This window comes from Trachinotus anak, unplaced genomic scaffold (assembly GCF_046630095.1).
Source record: "Trachinotus anak isolate AG129_WGS33_773 ecotype Australia unplaced genomic scaffold, CSIRO_AGI_Tana_v1 ptg000012l, whole genome shotgun sequence".
NCBI classification, from domain to species: domain Eukaryota; kingdom Metazoa; phylum Chordata; class Actinopteri; order Carangiformes; family Carangidae; genus Trachinotus; species Trachinotus anak.
Genome location: NW_027273863.1, coordinates 338808 through 361238, shown reverse-complemented (window position 1 = coordinate 361238; position 22431 = coordinate 338808). Strand labels below are relative to the sequence as shown.

General features: G+C 41.4%; 2 protein-coding genes across 4 annotated transcripts; both read left to right on the top strand.

Annotated features, from left to right (window-relative positions):
* The first annotated feature begins 3520 nt into the window (after nt 1-3520).
* On the top strand, nt 3521-13190 carry LOC139629700 (ribonuclease inhibitor-like). 2 transcript variants are annotated; one of them, XR_011693028.1, is made up of 3 exons: nt 10241-10399; nt 11234-11394; nt 11857-13190. XR_011693028.1 is itself a non-coding variant. In XM_071492482.1 (2 exons), the coding sequence occupies exons 1-2, from the start codon at nt 4646-4648 to the stop codon at nt 5465-5467; spliced, it is 381 nt and encodes a 126-aa protein (XP_071348583.1). In that variant the 5' UTR covers nt 3521-4645; the 3' UTR covers nt 5468-10135. The 2 variants fall into 2 exon arrangements, 1 of the variants encoding a protein (XP_071348583.1); XM_071492482.1 differs by lacking the exons at nt 10241-10399; nt 11234-11394; nt 11857-13190 and adding exons at nt 3521-4839; nt 5281-10135.
* Nucleotides 13191-13782: 592 nt separating this feature from the next.
* Nucleotides 13783-22309, top strand: trnau1apb (tRNA selenocysteine 1 associated protein 1b). 2 transcript variants are annotated; one of them, XM_071491163.1, is made up of 9 exons: nt 13783-13969; nt 14788-14885; nt 15747-15846; nt 16687-16739; nt 18140-18268; nt 18747-18863; nt 20251-20557; nt 20797-20839; nt 21206-22309. In XM_071491163.1, exons 1-9 carry the CDS (start codon nt 13934-13936, stop codon nt 21340-21342), a joined length of 1020 nt encoding a protein of 339 aa, XP_071347264.1. In that variant the 5' UTR covers nt 13783-13933; the 3' UTR covers nt 21343-22309. The 2 variants fall into 2 exon arrangements, with proteins under 2 accessions (XP_071347264.1, XP_071347265.1); XM_071491164.1 differs by lacking the exon at nt 21206-22309 and adding an exon at nt 21072-21131.
* The last annotated feature ends 122 nt before the right edge of the window (nt 22310-22431 follow it).

Sequence of the window (22431 nt, the reverse complement as noted above, 5' to 3'; positions counted from 1 at the left end):
AATCTGAGAGAGCTGGACCTGAGTGTAAACAACCCAAAGGATTCAGGAGTGAAGCTGCTGTCTGGTGGACTGGAGAGTCCAAACTGTCGACTGGAGACTCTGAGGTCAGTTCACTGAGTGGACCGTTGTATTTTTTGTATATCTTTTAAGCATATTTTCCCAGTTTTCCTTTTAGAGAGGTTCATAGAGGTCTGTGAAAAAATGAACTTAAAGTCACACTCAAACCATAATATTAGGCCCAGAGGATAGGATGTATAAGTAATGTGAAGCTCATCATAGCTTTTTTTTTTATAAAGTAAATCCTAGTTATTGATATATAAAAAAAAAAAAAAAATTTAAAAAAAAAAAAATCACTTTTTTCATCTGATTACAAGTGGACAGCTCCAATCTCTGGTGGAGAGCTCTTGAATGCACCCAGAATGCAATGTATGACAATAACACAGTGGAGAACCACATTCTGGTATCCCTTTTCTTAAGAGGAGTTCAGAGGGTGTGTCTCTGGAGAGCCCCAAGAACTCCACTCTGGGACCTCCCCCTAGTGTTGGATGCTCCATGCTCGCCTCCCTGTGAGCCCTTGGCACAGGCAGAGCTGAGCTAGGTGTCCATTGAATTGTACGCTCTGTCAGTGAGTGACTCCTATTTGAGGTTGAACCCAAATGTCTCAGGTGTCACTTCTTGGCCAAATAAAGTATTTCTCCCTAAGGTGTTGTCACGCTCAACCAGCCTATTCAATTGGTTTCAGGGGATGGAGAGATTGCCTCAGACAAGGTCACACTCTTTCCAAGCAGCACCTGTCCCACTGGACTGTGGATGTTCTTACTCATGTACAGTGACAAAAGTTTGCTTAAAATGTTTGCAAATATATTTAAAAAAAAAGTGTACATAAGTATTCACAGCCTTTGCTCAATACTTTGTTGAAGCACCTTTGGCAACAATTACAGCCTCAAGTCTTTTTGAGTATGATGCTACAAGCTTGGCACACCTATTTTTGGGCAGTTTCTCCCAGTCTTTGCAGAACCTCTCAAGCTCCATCAGGTTGGATGGGGAGCGTCGGTACAGCCATTTTCAGATCTCTCGAGAGATGTTCAATCGGGTTCAAGTCTGGGCTCTGGCTGGGCCACTCAAGGACATTCACAGAGTTGTCCTGAAGCCACTCCTTTGTTATCTTGGCTGTGCTTAGGGTCATTGTCCTGTTGGAAGATGAACCTTCTCCCCAGTCCGAGGTCCAGAGCGCTCTGGAGCAGGTTATCATCAAGGATGTCTCTGTACATTGCTGCATTCATCTTTCCCTCGACCCTGACTAGTCTTCCTGCTGCTGAAAAACATCCCCACAGCATGATGCTGCACCCACCATGCTTCACTGTAGGGATGGTATTAGCTAGGTGATGAGTGGTGCCTGGTTTCCTCCAGACATGACTCTTGGCATTCAGGCCGAAGAGTTCAATCTTTGTTTCATCAGACCAGAGAATTCAGTTTCTCATGGTCTGAGAGTCCTTCAGGTGCCTTGTGTCAAACCCCAGGCGGGCTGTCATGTTCCTTTTACTGGAGGAGTGGCTCCGTCTGGCCACTCTACCATACAGGCCTGATTGGTGGAGTGCTGCAGAAATGATTGTCTTTCTGGAAGGTTCTCCTCTCTCCACAGAGCAACGCTGGAGCACTGTCAGAGTGGCCATCGGATTCTTGGTCACCTCCCTGACTAAGGCCCTTCTGCCCCTATCGCTCAGATTGGCCGGGCAGCCAGCTCCAGGAAGAGTCCTGGTGGTTCCAAACTTCTTCCATTTATGGATGATGGAGGCCACTGTGCTCATTGGGACCTTTAATGCTACAGGAACTTTTCTGTACCCTTCCCCAGATCTGTGCCTTGATACAGTCCTGTCTTGGAGGTCTACAGACAATTTCTTGGACTTCATGACTTGGTTTGTGCTCTGACATGCACTGTCAACTATGGGACCTTATATAGACAGGTGTGTGCCTTTCCAAATCATGTCCAATCAACTGAATTTACCACAGGTGGACTCCAATCAAGTTGTAGAAACATCTGAAGAATGATCAGTGGAAACAGGATGCACCTGAGCTCAACTTTGAGTGTCATGGCAAAGGCTGTGAATCCTCATGTACATGTGATTTTTTTTTTGTTTGTTTTTTTATTTCTAATATATTTGCAAAAATTTCAAGGAAACTTTTTTCACTTTGTCATTATGGGGTATTGTGTGTAGAATTTTAGGTAAAAAATTAATTTAATCCATTTAGGAAAAAGGCTGTAACATAACAAAATGTGGAAAAAGTGAAGCGCTGTGAATACTTTCCGGATGCACTGTATAAGGTAAATAAGATGAGGAAGGATAAAATAGAATGAAGATTATAAATGTAACTGCGGTTCTATAAATCCTGGATGACCACCGGGGCATTGAGTCACTCAGAATGCTTGTGCAAAGGTTATGTAGGAACATACTTCCTGATGACACTGAAAGATATAGCCTCTCTTGTGTCATCTGTGGTCATGGGTGACATTGTTGATATAAAAGACTCGACCTGCTCATATGTGTGACAGAAGATCCAATGCTTAAAGCACTGCCTCTGGTGGTCATCCAGGACGGTAGATACATCCATAACTTTAGATTTTGGTACTTCTGTGTTGGCTTCATTTGTCAGCCTTGGAGGTTGCTGCTTGCTTATGATTGACTATACTACGCAAACCTACTCAGCTTCCAAATACAGGAAGTTGGTCATGTTGGAATGAGGTCTGGGCTTTGACTGGGCCATTCCAGGACATTTAACTGTTTCTCCTTAAACCACTGGAGTGTTGCTTTAGCAGTGTGTTTAGGGTCATTGTCCTGCTGAGACCCTCAAGAATTTCTCTACATTTTGCGCCATCCATCTTTCCTTCACTTCTAACCAGTTTCCCAGTCCCTGCTAATGAAAAACATCCCCACAGAATGATGCTGCCACCACCATGCTTCACTGTGGGGATGGTGTTCTCAGCATGATGACAGGTGTTAGGTTTGTGCCAGACATAGCGTTGTCCTTGATGGCCAAAAAGTTCAATTTAAGTCTCATCTGATCACAGCACCTTCTTCCACATGTTTAGGGAGTCTCCAAGCAAAAACCACAAGCTCTTTAAGCAATGGTTTTTTCCTGGCCACTCTTCCATGAAGCCCAGCTCTGTGCAGTGTGCAGCTTATAGTGGTCCTATGGACAGATACTCCCATCTCTGCAGTAGAGCTGGCCAGCTATCTTTGGCCTCTTGGTTGCTTCTATGAGTAATGCCCTCCTTGCCCCGTCTGTGAGTTTTGGTGGACGAACCTCTCTTTGCAGGTTTGCTGTGGTGGCATGATCTTTCCATTTTCTAATAATGGATTTAATGGTACTCTGTGGGATGTTCAGGGTTTGGGATATTTTTTTATAACCCAACCCTGATCTGTACTTCTCCACAACTTTGTCTCTGACCTGTGTGGAGAGTTCCTTGTTCTTCATGCTGCCGCTTGCTTGGTGGGAGCCCTTACTTAGGCCGCGTTCAGACTGCAGGCGAATATGATTCAAATCAGATTCCTACTCAAATCCGATTTTTAGGGCTGACTGTCCCCACTGTTTTTAGCAAGTGTCCATGGCTCTGTTCAGACTGTGCCACATTATTGACTGATCTGACAGGTTGCTGTAGTAACAGAGCGTCATATAATTGCGACAGCGACAACAACAACAACAACAACAACCATGATGGAGGCAGGTCACCTCAGTATATTGGCCTTATCACTGTCCAGTAGAGGTGCAGAACATCTCAGACGCACTAGACATTTGCAACGCCGCAGGAGGCTGGTAGGATTATACACAACAATGCTTCGTGCTGCGCTCACTGCAGGAGTTTCTGTGCAGCGACGAGTGTGGTGCCACCCGAAGAGCCGGGTCTGGCGTCGCGTAGAGTGACATCACGGACAGTCAAAACCGATCTGAGTGTTTGGAGCTGTTCAGACTGAGACGCATCTGTCCAAATGCGATCTGAAACTACCTCCCGAAGGGGGTTTCGATCTGGTTTTAAAAAATCGGATTTCATGTGATTTGTGACTGTTCAGACTTCAAAAGAGCCATCCAGTTCCAATCTGGATGGGCTAAAATCGGATTTTGGCTGGCAGTCTGAACGCGGCCTTAGTGGTGTTGCACTGGTGATGACTCAGGGGTATCAGAACAGGTGTATATATACTGAGAGCATTTGACACTTAGATTGCCAACAGGTGGATCTTATTAAACTAATTATGTAGCTTCTGCAGTTAGTGGTTGGGGCTTCAAAGCATGCATGCAATTTTTTTTAACTTCATTAATCTGGAGTATTTTTTGTAGGTCCATTACTAGATCCATTACTAGATCCTAGCCCCACATAAAATCAAATTGAAAATTCATTTAAATTCCACGTTGTAAGGCAACAAAATATAAAGAATACCAAAGGGGGTGAATACTTTTGCAAAGCCCTGTATGATAGCACTGAATTGATATTTATCTTTGACATGAATAGGTGTATAAATTTTGTGCTGACATTTGTGAAATGTCTGCAGATGGCTGGCATTATGATAATCCACAATAACAGAAGGACAAATTTACTCCACTCATTTTAGAGAAAAGCTCATTCAGACATATGTGACTGATTTTTATCTATATGGTTTGTTCTTTATTCAGATTGAAGGATTGCAGTTTGTCAGAGATCAGCTGTGCTTCCCTGATCTCAGCTCTGAAGTCCAACCCCTCCAATCTGAGAGAATTGGACCTGAGTCACAACGAGCTGCAGGATTCAGGAGTGAAGGAGCTGTGTGGTTTTCTGGAGAGTCCAGACTGTAGACTGGAGACTCTGAGGTCAGACATTATTTTGTTCTTTCTGTGTTGAGATTAATATGATGTGAAAGTTGTGGTGACACTAAACTGCAGACTTCAGGCTGATATTATACTGATCAACACTGAGGATCTTAATGGTAGTCTGTTTTCTCTTTCACTGGTTTAGTCCAATGACTGTTTCTCTTGAAATTTCTTTATATTTTTTTAAAATAACAACAAAACTTCCTCAGTAGAATCTCAAATAAATTTGGCTGCACGTGTTTTGTAAAGATGGAGTCACTGATGGAGGTGGCAGAGATTAAGAGGTAGAGTAACTGCAGCTGTTGTCATTAATGTTAATGAGAGCTCTTTATCGTCATGGTTTTCTAAACTTCTACATTCAGCGCTCAACAGATAATGAAACACTGAATAGTTTAGAGCAGGAACTTTGTCTTCTAAAGTCATGTTTTATTCTTTATTCAGATTATGGAACTGCAGTTTGTCAGAGGTCAGCTGTGCTTCCCTGATGTCAGCTCTGAAGTCCAACCCCTCCCATCTGAGAAAACTGGACCTGAGTGACAACAAGCTGCAAGATTCAGGAATGAAGGAGCTGTGTGGTTTTCTGGAGAGTCCAGACTGTAAACTGGAGACTCTGGGGTCAGTTCACTGACTGTTACTGTTGTAGATCTTACATCTTTAATCTACAACTAACTTATCTTCATATATAACTTGAATCCATTCACTTTGAATTAATTAATTACATTTTAAATTGTCACTGTTACACATTTCCAAATTTTCCACTATAAGAATTGTTCCCCCAGTTTGAGTTAAAGTCAGAAGTTGTGAAAGACTGTGTTCTGAAGGTGGCTGATAACATTTGCACTGAAAAGAAGCAGGGGTTTGCAAATGTTTGCATGGCTCACAACACTGTGATGCAGAGAACTGAAGAAATGTCCTCAGACATTAAAACTCCTTATTGTAATCCGCCAACATCAGGCTTTTGTTGGCAATGGAAAAGGGTTCAGTTGGTGGTCACAACCGGGTCAAATGACTCTGCAGTAGACGCAGGTATTTAATCAGCTCCGCCTCCAATTGGCATTGATGTAAACACAAAACCCGGGTGAACCCGCTAATTTTCGTCTCTTTTCCTGCTGTAACGTCTCTCAGAGGACACAGACACAGGCCTGTCACCTGTCCAGCATGGCGCTATTACACCAGAAACTCCGCGGCCATACTGACCTCAGAGACACAAGAGTGAGCTGCAGCTCTGAAAGGTTTAAAAACACACAAGCACCGATCGAAACATCTCATATGACGGGCTCCAACACTTTAACAGGCTTTTACCAGTTTGCAGGGCTGCTAGCTGCTCGCTCTTCCTCCACTGCTTGTGTGTGTGTGCTCTAAGTGCGTGTGATGACATTGCTCCATGCAGTTGTTTGTGTTCTCAGTCCAAGCAGAAAGACAAACTCGACTGGGAGTGGAAAAGATGTAAATTGGCTTTTATTAAAGGGTTTGCCCACATTCAAAAAAATCTGCTTATACCAGCTAATTTTGGTGAAAAAAACGTACAAGAGACAAGTAATTAGCAAGGGGGCGCATTTTAATTCATTTTCCTTAGCTTGAGACAAAAATACAGTCTCTGACACAACTCAGTTGCTTATTTTTTGCAAGGAATTGATGATGACATAAACATTACAGAACTGCTTGGCCTCAAGAGTCTTAAGGGCCAGACGAGAGGAGTGGATTTATTTCAGTCCATCTCTTCAGTCGTTAATGACATGATGAAAGTGCCATGGAGAATACTGAGGGGGATAGTGATCGATGGCACTCCTGCAATGGTTGGTGAACAAAGTGGATTAGTCTCTGATACACAATAAAGTCAGCAAACAGGGAGGAAATGCTGTTTAACTCCACTGCATAATTCACCAACAGGTCCTGTGCGCTAATTGTCTGAAATGTGAACATGCTGTGAAACCAGTAGTGAAAATGGTCAATTTAATTCATGACAAACCACCAGTTTCAGAAGTTTCTCCTGGACATGAAGGCAGAATATGGAGATGTGATTTACCACAAAGATGTGAGGTGGCTCAGTTGGGAGTCTGCACTGCAGCACTTTTTCTATTTCAGGAGGGAGACTGAACAGTTTTTGGCTGAAAAGGGGCAGCCAATAGTTGAACTGTCGGATCCTGCCCGACTGTCAGAATTAGCATTTTTGATTGACAATACAAAGCATTTGAATGCACTAAACATCAGTCTGCAGGAGAAAGATGCAGTGGTCAGCCAACTACACACACACACATCAAAGCCTTTGTGACCAAACTCCAGCTGTTCACAAAACACCTGTCACAAAGTGAGCCCAACACCACACACTTCCCCAAACTGCAACCGGTAATGGAAACCTTTCCACAGGAAAACATTGGCTCACTAGTGGGAAAATATGCAACAGAAATTGCATCTCTCTCTGCAGAGTTTAATGAACAATTTCAAGATTTTGCCGTCATTGAAAAGGACATTCTTTTTTTCTAATCTCACTTCACCATGGATCCTGATAATGTCCCGCATGCATGAGCTCAATAAGCTAATTGAAGACCTCTGTAAGTTTCAGGCAAGTTATAGAGGGGTCAGAATGTTGTGCTATTGCTGTGTTACTGATTATTGATACCCTTTTGAAGTATTGATTTAAGAATATCATGGTACTGAATAAAATCCTTGAATAATCCAAATGATGCAAGGAGCAGCTGGCCCAATTGGTTTATTTAGACTTTATTGGTCTGCACCAATTACATATATCGCTAAAACTAGTAAAACTAGAATATATTTTGTGTTTTTGTTAGTCTGGCAATTATGTAGTGGATGCAATGTAGAATTTTTGACTGGACCACAACAGCGGTACCAGCCCTATAACCGTGTTATAAATATGTATAAAGAGAGCTCAGTGTATCATGGGGATCCCCCAGCAATCTACCCTATAGCAAGCTAGCTCTAATAAAAGTCTGCTACATTCTGGAGTTCAAGGTAAATAAAGGCTTAACTGTTGTGGATCACAGGTGGAGGCTGTGCTCTGTGTGAGAGACAAATATAAGAAAAATAGCCTGGCTGTGAGGGTGTACCCTGGTAGCTCACATGGTAGAGCATGTCCCTTTTGGGTTTCGTCCTTGTCATGGCAGACTGGGGTTGAATGTGGCATGTGGCCCTTTGCTGCCTCTTTCTCTCTCCCTAATTTTCCTGTCTCTCTCATTCTCTCACTGTGACTGTAATAAAGGCAAAAGCCTGAAAAAATAAAAGATCTGTCTCTTTTAACTTTGTCTCTGAAAGATCATTTTATGAGTAAATATAGGCACTATAATATAGTGGTTAGCGCTGTTGCCTCACAGCAAGAAGGTTCTGGGTTCGAACCCCAGGCCTGGGGCCTTTCTCTGAGGAGTTTGCATGTTCTCCCCGTGTACTCTGGCTTCCTCCCACAGTGCAAAGACATGCACATTAGGTTGTGGGTGACTCTAAATTGTCCATAGGTGTGTGTGAGTGAGTGTATGTGTAGATGTTTGTCTCTATGTGTCTGCCCTGCAATAGACTGGTGACCTGTTAAGGGTGTAAGGTTAGAAGAAGAAAATGTTTTCTAAATTTGATCCATATGTTGGATCATATCCATATGTAAGAATTAGCCACAACTGGGACAGTGATACCAAATCTAGAAAGGAGAGGGATCCGGAAGCATACTGTAGGGGGACAAAGTCACTTTACACATTTTAGTGAAAAGCTCATTGATTAGGTCATATCTGACTGTAATATCAATAATTTTATCTATATGTTTTATTCTATATTTAAATTGAGGAACTGCAGGTTATCAAATATCAGCTGTGCTCCTCTGGTCTCAGCTCTGAAATCCAACCCCTCCCATCTGAGAAAACTGGACCTGAGTCTCAACAAGCTGCGGGATTCAGGAGTGAAGGAGCTGTGTGGTTTTCTGGAGAGTCCAGACTGTAAACTGGAGACTCTGGGGTCAGTTCACTGACTGTTACTGTTGTAGAGCGTATGTCTTTAATCTACAACTGATTTATCTAGATATATAACTTGAATCCAATCACTTCAAATTAATTAACTAAATTTGAAATTGTCATTGTTACATATTTCCAAATTTTCTTCTCTAAGAATTGTTCCTTCAGTTTCAGTTCATATCATTGAGTTGTCATGAAAAATGTCTGTCCACTTCAATTAAACCTTCAGAACTCATGCTTGTATTTCCCACAGTCAGAGGATGGGGGGATCTACTAGGGTGACATGGGGTGGCAGCTGCCACCCATAAAAGTCGCCTTGGCACCCCAGGTGCAACTGCAGTTTTGGGAAATTTATTTCAAATGAAAAGTTATGGCTGGTTGGAAATTTACAAGAGTGAAATCTGACGTCTTAGTGCAAGTGAGTGCATCAAGTAGGTAACTCCCTGTAGACTTGACCCCCTCAACAGAATGGTTTGGGTTCATTTAACAGTGGTCGGCAGACTGTACGCTGGTGGTGTAAGGTGTGAGGAAACAAACAGCCTCTCCACAGTGGTAACACACTGATTTCACTCAGCTGCTGTTTGCTGTCCCTGCAGCGGGCAACCTGAACCGTTGGTTCAGGTTGGTGGTGGTGGTGTGATGGTGTGGGGGATATTTTCTTGGCACACTTTGGGCCCTTTAGTACCAACTGAGCATCGTTTAAACGCCACAGCCTACCTGAGTATGTTGCTGACCATGTCCATCCCTTTATGACCACAGTGAACCATCTTCTGATGCTGCTTCCAGCAGGATAACGCACCCTGTCACAAAGCTCAGATCATCTCAGACTGGTTTCCTGAATATGACAATGAGTTCACTGTACTCAGATGACCTCCGCTGTCACCAGGTCTCAGTTTCCAGTTTCAGTCCAATAGAGAACCTCTGGGGGGTGGTGGAATGGGTGATTTACATCCTGGATGTGCAGCTGACAAATCAGCACTAACTGTACAATGCTATTGTGTTAATATGGACCAAAGTCTCAGAGGAATATTTCCAGGACCTTGTTGAATCAATGCCACAAAGAATAAAGGCAGTTCTGAAGGCAAAAGGGATCCAACCCAGTACTAGCAAGGTGTACTTAATAAACTGGTTGGTGAGTGTATATTTCTGCCATCCCTTATAGTCTCCATGCCACCCTCTTGCCACACCATGAATATTTCTCTAGATCCACACCTGTCAGAGGGCTAATGTTTTCTAAATACACTCTAAAAAACGTCTAGTATTATTTGTCAAAAATCAATTAACTTTTATCACAAGAATATACAAAAGAGCCTCAGAACTGATATTTGTACAAAGAAACTGAAATTCACTCACTGAAGAAGTGATAGTCATTTTAGTGAACTGAACAGCGAATAAGTCCAGATTTTTATCTATATGTTTTATTCTTTATTCAGATTGACTCGCTGCACATTGTCAGAGGTCAGCTGTGCTCCTCTGGTCTCAGCTCTGAAGTCCAACCCCTCCCATCTGAGAGAACTGGACCTGAGTGACAACAAGCTGTGGGATTCAGGAGTGAAGGAGCTGTGTGGTTTTCTGGAGAGTCCAGACTGTAAACTGGAGACTCTGGGGTTAGTTCACTGTTCTCAGAAAATCCAGACTAAGGACAATGGTGTGATCTTCCTTTGACCTTTTTAGCCAAAGAACGTGGTTTCTTCAGTGGAGGAAATTATGTAGGGCTACTTCCACCTTAACGCTTCATACTAGACTCTACCATCCTGCTTTATAAACAAAGGGAGGGCCAATGGTTTTGCAGGGAGAGGCTTGCATGCACTAACATGCACATGCAAGCTGGACAAAGCACCAAAACAAAGAATAGAGAAACTCTGACTACAATACATTCACACAGTCATCCTTCCATGCACACACACACACACACACACACACACACACACACACACACACACACACACACACACACACACACCCCTAAATGTCACTTAATATACACTTTGTCTATCATGTTTTATGGTCATAATGTCTTCTACATCACTTTCTGTTTATCATGTTTTTTATCAACACAGGCAAAAAATACAACACACATAGAGAGGGTGTGGCTTCATTCTCTGCTCATGATGCCATTAGTCCACTATATCTTTACATAGAAAATAGTTGTTTGCTGCTATATGAGTGTAAAAAATCTTGTATCGAGAACCTTTAAACCAACCGGAATGTTCTGTGGTAAGTTCTTAGTACATAGCAAATAACTGTGGTGAGATGGAGGTCAGCAAAATGTTATTAATGTTGACAATATTCTAAGTATTGTAATGTATTGTACTGACTTTATGATGATCCACAATAACAGAAGGACAAAATCAGTCTACTTGTTTTAGGGAAAAGCTCATTGTTTAGGACATATCTGAGTCGATTATCAGTAATTATTAATCATTTTATTCTTTATTCAGATTGTTTCTCTGCAGTTTGTCAGAGATCAGCTGTGCTTCTCTGGTCTCATCTCTAAAGTTGAACTGCTCCTATCTGAGAGAATTGGACCTGAGAGAGAATGCCCTGCAGGATCCTGAGGAGCTGAGTGGTTTTTTGGAGAGTCCAGACTGGAGATCCTGAGGTCAGTAGAGTGTTGGAGTGAGTGGAAACTGCTTTCAGCTTTATTGTCCTGAATGCAGATCCAGTGTTTCTTTCACTGGCGTCTACAGTGACGCTGTGAGAGAGGCAATGGTGAAACTACCGAAGGTGCCCAGTAGCTGTTAGGAGCCCTCATACTTACGGTTTTGAGTTAAGGTCTTTTATACTTTTATTGCCCTCATTGAAATGTTCCAAAACTGAATCTTTTATGAAAAATAAATACTATTTCCACCCACCACTTATGTATTTGATTACTTTCTTCTCAAAAGTTACAAAGTAAAGCTTTCTGGATGGAAAATGCACAGCTACATAATCTGTATGTGATAAATGTTTGCACCTAGGCCAAGGTATGAAATCTTATCTGAAACTGTTAATCTGTCATTCATTTCATGCAGATATACTCAGTGACAACCACCATCTGTTGTCTGTCTTCTTTCCTCAACAGATGGAAGTCATGGTCTTTATAAATGTGAGAGTGAAGAGGATGATGTGTGTTGCGAGAGGATGAGCTGCAACCGGATGATCCACAGAGGTTCAAGCAGCAGCAGCAGCAGCAGCAGCTTGTGTGCGATGTCCAATGTTACTGGGAGGTTGACGGAAACAAAAGCTTCAACCAGCAGTGACTTTCAGTGGAATCAGGAGAAGTGGAGATGACTCCACTGTCAGTGTGCAGTCCACCATCATCCTCTGGATCTGACAGAGCATTATGAGTGTCTCTGGACCTAAAGTTCATGAAGTTTAGCCTTGAACAATTTTCTTGTTAAGCCTCACAAAGAGAGATTTTCAGTTTTAAATTATTTTAACTTTAGAAAATTAGTTTAACTTAGACTGTTAAAGCCTCATGCTCTGTGCAGCTGAACTTTAGAATATATTATTGTACATAAGAGACATGTTGCTTTTATCCTACATCTCTCCCATTAAAGTTGTGTTAATGAGGAACATGAATATTGGCTATTTAACGTGGGGTCGTGTGAGGTACTTTCTAGGTAATTTGTAGTCAGTGTATTACCTGCAGTAGATTCAGTGTGCAGTGATATGCTGCTGTGGATGGAGTCAGCAGAAAAACATATTTTATGTCCACAGAAAAAAGCTAATCAGTTTAAGTGTGCGCTATATTTTGAATATTTTCACCACTTTATCTGCTTGTGTGTAGTACCACTGAAATATGATATTTCAGTGGTTCACAAGCTGTAGTGCTGTTTGATGGTAACTGTATCTCCCAATAAAACCACAGCAGAACTTCACTCGGTTTTTGTGGCAGTGGTCCTGGCTGCTTTTCCAAACTGGGAGCGTCCAAATCTGAATCTACTGCAAGGAACACACTGACTGTAGATCACAACCCCACATCAAAAACGTTTACTATCACTTCAAGACAGGCTTGAAATATACTAATGTATCTATTATAATGGTCAGTCAACAAATACCATTGATTAAATTAATTAATTAATCATTATTTAACTGTACTTTAGATCATACTTTATGGTTAATATGATTGTAAAGATATATTTACTTATTGGTAGTCTTAGTCTTATCCTTAACCAGTGTTTATTTCTGCTGTTTTATAGCAGAATAATAATGCAATGAATGAATTCAAATGTAGTGTTATTAAAAAAAATTAAAAAAGTTTGTTGTAAAGCACCTTAAGTTGGTTTTGATAAGTTCCGTACAAATAAAATGTATTATTATGTGCCCTATAGTGTGTTCATATTAACTGGCCTATTGTGTATAAACATATCCAGCTGTTTATTTTGTGTAAGATGCCAACTACAAACACACAAAATACATGAACACAACACAGCTGGTGTCTTTCAGTGTGAACCTCAAACTATCCAAACCAGAGGAACAGGACATCATGGAAAAATATCCATAGAGAATGGCAACAACATTGGGTTCGGTTGAAAGGGTGAGACGTTTAAATTCACTTGTGAGTAGGCAGTGTAAGATGCAGGGGATGAAACAGGCGAGAACACATCGTAATATCAAGATTAACAACAGGACACAGCAACCTCTGCTGCACACCTCCTGAGACAGGGATGTACCCAACCAACTTCTATGAGCATGGACGGGCAGAACATGTTAACGCCAACAGCAATACATTTCAGAGAGGGAGGACATCACTGAAGAAATACAAAGAGTAGGACAGAGAGGAAGCGGATAAAAGAAGATTCTGCACTGGAGCACAGGCTCCACAGAGGATGCCCTGTCGACCTCTCAAGCCAAACAGTGCTGACAGAGAAGGTTTAGTTATTGAGGCAAGTAGGAGCCGACGCTACCCGGGAGATGGCAGTAATGCAAATATTTGGATGCCAGCTGCCGTTAAACATACCCGAAGAAGAAGAAACCTGCAGCGCCCTCGTACCGGAAGTGTGACATTAGCTTGATACGGAAGAGAAACTGCGAATCGATGTGTTTGGCGTGAACGCGACGAGAAGTTTGAATGTTATAGGTTTTGGCTTTTTTTAATACGACCATCAAACACCAGCAAACTCCTCCACAGTGTCATCGCGGCTCCGGAGTCCAAGATGTTTAACAGACAGACGAGCCTGTGGATGGGTGATGTATGTTTGAAGTCTGTTTCTCGCAGTGTGGAAACGCTAGCCTAGCTACGCGTGCTTATTGCTAGCTCAGTTACACAAAGTTAGCACGGATACGTGACCCCAGCGTTAAAAGGTTACATTAAACTCTGTTCTTAAGTACTGCGCTTGTAAAACCTGTCGTAACACCTTTCAACAACAACCAGTAGTAACATTGGTGGTAAAATATGTCACCAAAAACACCGTTGTTCCTCACAAGGATTGCCCTCATAGCCCATCTCCCTGTGGCAAACGTTAGCTGACCAACTTGAGTTTAGCTAATCGTAAAAGTTCATAGTTAGTATGTGTAACTGCAGGCTGATACTTTACGTAACGTTACAGACGAAATGAGAGGGTGCACTGGCAATTTATGGAAGTCTCCCAAGTCAAATATTGTCAGAGGTTTGGACAGAGTTTGGTCCATTCTGGCGACTTTGGCGGCGCGTTGTGACTGAACCAACGTACACAGAAATAACAGACAGCTTGAACGTTGCGCAGTTATTAGTCATTAAATATTAAAATTATGGACTAGCAACTTGACGGTCTCTAACAGAGGCTCAAAAGTTAACAAGCCAACAATTTCTGAACGTTACCAAGTGCAGTACGTATGTAAGTGTAACCCAAGTTAAACCAAATCCTACATATGTAGCATCGAGTCTTAAAAAGCTGCCCAGGTTATAAATGTCATTATTTTGTACTTATTACATATTGGTTTGACATTATGAAGCTGTGTACATACTCTTGCACTGGTTTAGTTGAGATTTAATGTGAAGTATGTCCAATTTCTTTGCATGTGTGTTTAGTTGGACCCATACATGGATGAGAACTTCATCAAGCAGGCCTTTAGTGCTATGGGAGAGTCGCCGTTTGGAGTCAAAATCATCACTCACAGGATAACAGGGTAGGCTCTACAGAGCACTTCATGCTACACACCGACCTCTGTGACACAGCTTTGAGACAGCAGCTGCATCATTAGACGTGTGGGTAGGTTTCCCCCAGAAAGTTGTTAAACAGAGGTGGGAAACTGCAAAGTATTGCGTCACTATGAACGGCCACAGACAACCCTGTAAGTGTTGTTTTAAGACTAACCTGCCACTCACCTTTAACCATCAAGTGACGGTAGCATTGGTGGCACAATCAGCTGTATGTCTGGTCAGTGTTTCCCCTGAGATGGTGTTGTAGCAGCAGAGGTGAAGCTTTTCACATGCGTGAGAAAAAAATATGTTGTGTTCACAGAGAGCGCCCTGCTGGGAGGTTTCTATTTGTTTACCGGCACCAGCAGGTCTCTTGAGACCAAAGTACATGCAATACGCTGTGCACAGTAATGAGCAGGGGAAATGTCTTTATATCTTACAGATTAAAAGATTTAGGAAAACACACTTTCATTGAACATTCTAAAAGTATAATCCTTCAGCAATGATTGACATTTATTGAACAAAAGTGTAGCCGCCATTCATGCTTCTAATAACTAAAATTTACGTTTCTTTAAGGGAATCCTGTCCAAATAATGTTATTGTAATATCTCTGTGAGTGAATCATTACATTGTTTAACCTGCATTTATACTTAATGTCAGAAGTCCTGCTATACATATGTACAGTAGAATGCGTGTATCTTAGCGATCTATAAATAGGCACCTCCAGGTCTAGACTAAATTCTCAGTGGCCTGGGGTATGTTATTCAATCATGTGTGCAATTGCTGTTTCCATGAATAGAAAATCCATCCACAGTATCTATCCTTGACATGTCTGTCCTCTTGTGCAGTGGTTCTGCAGGATACTGCTTTGTGGAGCTAGCAGACGAAGCAAGTGTTGACCGCTGTGTCCAAAGACTCAATGGAAAACTGGTCCCTGGATCTAATCCGGTAAGTTCTGTGGTGTAATCACAAAATACTTGTTCATATATCTTTGATGCAATCTTTACTGTATTATATGATTATTGTTTCTCCCCAAATATATTAACATCATTGACAATTTAATACCGCCTTCCTTTTTTTCCAGTGTTAGACTGATGTTATCAAGCACGCTTTATTTGTTGACTTGACTGTGGATAGTGGAGCTCAACTAGTCTTGGTCCTCCTTTGTTACGACAGAAACTCAATAGGACTGGATGCTAATATGTCAATTATAACCAATGATAATTGGTTAACTGAGCCAGATCTATTTAATTTGCTATTTGTGTTGCTTTCACTGCCACTATCATCCTTTCCAAGTCATTTCAAAGCAATACTAAATATCAATAAATACCAGTTATAGATAGTAATGAGTAAAACTACTCTTTATCGGCTGCAGTGATGGCAAGTCGATGTAACACGAAAAGAAAATCATGCCAGCTTGAAAATTTAATTCTCAAGTGACGTTTAAAGTTGTGAGCTGTAGTTGCTTGCTACTGAATTTGAAATGCTGTTGGTGAGCTGGCCAAGCTACTGGACTCCCCTGTCCACCGGCCTGTACCTGCTGCTGAAGGTGCCTAAGAGGCTGCTTTGTACATGAATGTACTTTGTTTGAAGCTGGTGAATAGAGTCTCTGGTAGGAACTAACTGAGGAATGGGCTAAAGGCTGGTCTGGGTGGTGGAGGTATGTAAACCCAAATAACAACAACCATAATAACTCCACTCTCTATTTCCAGCAATATCAGTGCTATAGTACACATCTCTGGTGTTTGAGGTTGGCTTAGTGTGTGTGTTTTCTCTCCTCATGTGCAGCCCCGGAAGTTTAAGCTAAACTATGCCACCTATGGCAAGCGGCCAGAGGCAGGGTAAGAAATGATTTTTTTAATTTAAATTTTAAAATTATGTTTTATTTTTAAAATAATCAATGGACAGAATAATTGATGATCCAGTGATTGATGATCTGATGACAAGAGATCACACTACAGATTTAGTGAGTTTTCAGTGACTGTGGCTCAGTCTGTGTGATTGTGGAAGATTTAATCTTACAGTCCCATCACTTCTGTAATGTAGGCCACAGCTGATCAAATATAACTGAAATCAATAATGTAACATTAATAAGAATATCTGTCTGATATGTCACAGCAGAGTGAATGTGCAAAAATACATAATGTACTGTTAACTGTGCATGAGGCAGAACCTTTAATCCCATACGCACTCATAGTTCATCCACACAGGTGGTTTCCCTTGTGTTGCCTAATCAGAGCAGGCATGTACAGACTGGGCTTGACTGACAGCCACCCCCACACTGTCACACTCTGCTGTTACCTTTGCGGCATCTGTGATTCAGTTCAATTCAATTTCATTTGTATACTGTAGCACAAAATCATAACAAACATTATCTCAAGGCACTTTACAGGGTAAGGTCAAGACTTTGCAATATTATACTCTACAGTCCCCATAAGAGCAAGTACTTGGCCACAGGCGGGAGGAAAAACTCCCTTTTAACAGGAAGAAACCTCCAACAAAACTAGACTCGTCTGCCTCGACTGGTTGGGTTGAGAGGAGAAAGAGGGAATAGGGTGTAGGGGGGAGGAGAGATGCAGAGAAGAGAGAGAGAGACCATGAACAGCTGCATATACTGTCAATTTTGATATTGTTGATTGTAACAGTGAAAATAATAATAGTAATGCTGATAGGCAATGTATCATTATTGTTAATAATGAGAATGTAGTGGCAGATCTGGATCCTGCTGCTCCAGAAACCTGCAGAGAGAAGCACAGACTAAGGGAGAGATAATACAAAGTTAAAGACGTGAAGTTATATTATATAAATGCAGTGAGAGTGTTAAGACTTTTCTACTTTTTCTTGCCAACGGCCTATTTCCCAGTTCTCAATATCAGTAAACAGGCCTTTATAGAAAGTATGGTTCTGTATAAAAGTCATTTCCCTTTGCTAATGTCAATCTTTTGAAAGTTGAAATTTATGATCTACATCTTTAGAACAACAAAAATTGAAAGGAACTGGAGAACATCTGCTACTTCTTTCCATATACTGACCAATCTATGGTTTGAGCCAGGCTTGGCTGAAGCCCACCTTCAACATGCATGAACCTACACTCTGACACATGAGACAGGTGCTCATTAACTTGTCTGGTTTGGGGGAAATGGGGGGAAAAATGGTAAATTTCCCAGAAACCCAGCTGCCCCTTTTATTCTTGATCGTGATATAGAAAGGAGTGTTTGATCAAAGTTTTCTCTTCTCCCAGGCCAGAGTTTTCAGTGTTTGTAGGCGACTTGGCCTCTGAGGTGGACGACTTCCAGCTGCACCAAGTTTTTAAGAAGTACCCTTCCTGCAAAGGAGCCAAAGTCGTCACCGACCAATATGGATACTCCAGGTTTGTCAGCTCACTGAGGTGGACTGGATATCAAAGGGGCTTGAGAAATTGTGTGACATCAGATGAGTCTTTGAATTATTTATTCCTTATTTAATGTTCTTGACGCTGTGTATCATATTCTGTTTGAATATTTTATAAGAAATGTACAATAATATAAAATGTCTCCTGGTTTTGATAGTATCATGATGGCAGTGGACGTTGACCACCAAGTTCATCTTGATCTATTTTTCAAAGAACGGCTGAAGACATGTTTTCTTGCGGTCTTATGCTAAAACTATTGTTTTCCCCATATAGGCTAAGCAAGAGCAACTCACAATTCAAGTGATGCTACCTCATGTTAAAAGTAAAACAACAAGTTTCAGTTCTACCATAATAATACCCATTATATTCTCTTTTCTCATTATAATTGGCTATGTAATGCCAAGTATGTAGTGTGTGTTGGTGTGGAGTGGAGGTGTAACAGTTGTTTGACTTGCAGAGGCTACGGCTTTGTCAAGTTTGGGGAGGAGACTGAGCAGAAGAAGGCAATTGAGGAGTGCCAGGGAACCATGCTCGGTGGAAAGCCGCTCAGACTCAGTATTGCTGTAGCAAAGAGGTAAGACTCTGACAAAGAATCACGATGAGTCATGACCACAGATATAAACTACACATCGTCTTCCAAGATTTCATGAAGCTCAGATTAAAAATAGGAATATATAAATAAAGAATCCACCAAGCAAAATACACATAGTGACACATAGAGTTCAACATAATAACAATTAGGGCTGCATGACATGCAAAGAAAATCATATTGCAATTATTTTGGTAGATACTGCCGTCCTGTACCAAACAAGTATGTTCCTGCTCATCTGGAGAATATGATTTATAGGCCACTGTAGGTCTCTGTAGCACCACAACGCTTATTGTACTAAGAATGCACAAAAGTGTTGTGACACATTTTTACTTTTGTGTGTGTGTGCGTCCATCCGTCTGTCCGAAGCCTTTCTTATTTCTCTGTGCCACAGAGCTCCATTGTAATTCACAAGCTGTTAAAAACAGATCAGTGAGCCTCTCTGTTGCACTGAGTGACTCGTTCCTTAATTTCCACTAACACACACATTTTGACTCAGTCACACATACACAATTTCACAGGCCCAAATACTTGCTGGAGGACAAATGTGGAGTAATCCACATCTGAAAATAGTTCCTCCAGTTTTAGAGTAAAGGTTGTTAACGACAGTATCGAGTTGCTAGGAAAATTAAACTACACCATTGTAACCCATTTCTTAAGATTTACATCTTGAGAGAAGTTGAACAGTGTTGAGAGATTAACTCATGGTTGATTTACATCTTTTATGTGATTTGTCAGCAGTAAGAAGAATAAAGACATCACCAGCTTTAGCCTATTTAATAATGGGGTTTGTGCCAAAGTGGATATTAGACATGCAGGTTTATTTTAGCAAAGTCAGAGTTCTTAGTGGTTGAACACGTATTGGCTTGAGCAAAAAAGAAACTCCTCAAAGCAGTACATTAACAATTTTACTAGGTAAAAGTGTGCAAGTATTATCAACAAAATGTTCTGAGGAAACATGGTCTCAAACTTTTGGGCACCACTGTATTTCTGATTAGTGATTTGTGGCAGTTTGATGTACCTGATACAGTAAGTGCAGTTACTTAATATATTTCTTAGTAAATGTTATAACAATTCAGTATTTCCCTCTGAAATCTAGAAGAATAAAGTTACACAAAATGAAAATACTCAGTTTTTTTGAGGCCAGTACTTGAGGTGTAGTTGAGAGAGCAGAGAGCATACATCTAATTTCCAAACATGAAACTTGGAAGACCTGCACCCAGAAGTCAAGTGTAAATAACTCACTTTCATTACGTTCTATTAGATTCCTTTGAGATGCTTCATCCTGTTGCAGAATTACTACACTTGTCCGTCATGATTTCTCTTCAAAAATAAGTGAAACTTTATTGTATTTCTTTTTTTTTTTTTGTAGCCAAAAGATGAGCAGCTACCACGGGGGCCAGGGTCAGAATTACCATAGCAACTACAACCAGTCTCAGTCCAGTTACTACGGCAGCCACGGCAGCGGAGGTCAGGGAGGTTACTACCCCCAGTGGGGGGGCTACGACCAGTACAGTGGCTATAACAACAGTGGCTACAACAGTGGTTACAACAGTGGCTACAACAGTGGTTACAACTATAACTATGGGCCCTATGGATACCCCCCACCTGGCCACATGATGCCACCACCTCCCACGGGGATGCCACCCATGTCCACCGACATGTCAGGAGCTGTAGAGGTGAGGGACATATGTCCACACTCGCGCTTAAAGGAATAATTCGACATTTTGGGAAATAAATGTGTCTTTTGATTGTGATAAGATTCATCTTTATGTTCAGTAGAAAATGGCCCAGGGTGTGAAAACTGCTAATGTACAGTTATTGGAAGAGACCTCTGACTATTTCATTTATTCAGTAATACTAAATGTATTACTAACCTTAATGTACCTGCTATATGTTTCATCTCTTTCCCCCGCAGAGTCATGAGGGGACAGAGGATGTAGAGGAGGATAATGCAGAGGGTAAGACCCTGTTTCCAGTTTTCCACCATTACCACATGTGCTTGTGTGCTGTCTGACCACTGGCAGACCCACGCTCATGTCACTGACAAAAATGTACAGCTCCCCCCCTGTACTGAACTGATTTTGTTTAGGAACAACTTAAATACTTGCATGTTAAACCTAACTGGTAAATGTTTGTTAGATATCATGGTGAGTGGGGACAATGTGAGACAGCTGTTTTTTTTACACACAGATAAAACATGTTAAATCCACAACTCCAGGTTTGGTCTGGTGTCACAGAGGGCGTCTCACCATTACCTCCCAGCCAGCTGCTAACAGATAACTGATAGACTGTATTTGTATATAATTGCTTGGGGTATTTCACAGAGCCCATCCCTGAATGTGACGTGGACCAGTGGAACAAAGACTTCATGCAGCGCAGCGAGGAGCTCTACGACGCCATGATGAGCTGTCATTGGGAAACTCTGGACACTGTTGATTCCCCCATCTGCTCCCTCCCTTGATAACTTTTTGTCTCTTCTGAACCCCCCACAACTCTTGGATACTTGATTTTTTAAATGATTGTGTACTCCCCGTAGTCTTGATGATTTAAAGCTACATTGGCGCCTTATAAAGGCCACCTCAGTTCACTGTCTCTGAACTTTATCTAAGCCTGACTGACGGCTGACAGTACTTGTTCCTCTCCAAATACTTAAAGTGCTTATAAGCATTCACTTGATTTTTTTAATGTTTACCATGTTGGTAATATACAGGAAGTTGATCAGTAATCAGTGAGGTCATTGTGTAGTCCATACTGTCTAGTATGAACTCCTCTATACACCAGAGCTATAAGTTCAAGGATGAAATGCTGAAGTTGCTGTCTCTGCTCTCGACACAGTGTAGCACAGCAGCCTGGATGCTGTGTGTCAATCTTTCACATTTAATGATGTCACAGAGGAACAAACACCACTGTCATTTCTTCATGTTGATCCACGTTGAACTGGTCACCAGCAGAAGCTAACTTTGCTCAATGAATACGGCCCCAACTCTTTAGTAAGACATGGTCCTCTTAAGACAAAAATAAAACTATGCCTTTATTGTCATTCGCCATGTACTTCCACCATGGTCATTTGATTATTTTAATGTATATACAAGAGATCAGTCTGTCCTGTCTGTTTCATTTTTAATGAAGGAATTTTCCTTTTTTTTTCTTCTTCTTTTTTTCATTTTTCTGACAGATTTAATGAACATTATCTGGGAAGATGATGATGATACTGACTTTTACCCGACAATAGCCAGAAATGTAATATATCACTGTTTCTTTTCTGTGTAAAAGACGAATGATACAACCTCTCAAAACTGCTGAGCGCTGTGAAACTGTATGTAATGATTCTTGTGAGGCAGATGTCAAACCTTTCTTCCCTGATGGCTGATGTTTTGTATGTTTTCTGTCTGGAGATGTTCTATCAAAAAACACATTTAAGAGGAAAATGGTCTTCTGTCTTCTCTCTTTTAAGGGAAGTGATTCTCTCAAAGTGTGAATTCCCCAATTCCCCCCCCCCCCCCCCCCCCCCCCCCCCCCAAATCAGTCTACACAAAGTGGAAATGTATTA

What these genes read in the sequence shown, in the direction of transcription:
- LOC139629700 (XM_071492482.1), top strand. Translation starts at nt 4,646, where the DNA reads ATGGTTTGTTCTTTATTCAGATTGAAGGATTGCAGTTTGTCAGAGATC. An exon ending in TGTAGACTGGAGACTCTGAG is followed by an intron (nt 4,840 to 5,280) that starts GTCAGACATTAT and finishes TTCTTTATTCAG; the next exon opens with ATTATGGAACTGCAGTTTGT.
- trnau1apb (XM_071491163.1), top strand. Translation starts at nt 13,934, where the DNA reads ATGTTTAACAGACAGACGAGCCTGTGGATGGGTGAT. An exon ending in GGCAAGCGGCCAGAGGCAGG is followed by an intron (nt 16,740 to 18,139) that starts GTAAGAAATGAT and finishes CTCTTCTCCCAG; the next exon opens with GCCAGAGTTTTCAGTGTTTG. An exon ending in AGAGGAGGATAATGCAGAGG is followed by an intron (nt 20,840 to 21,205) that starts GTAAGACCCTGT and finishes GGTATTTCACAG; the next exon opens with AGCCCATCCCTGAATGTGAC.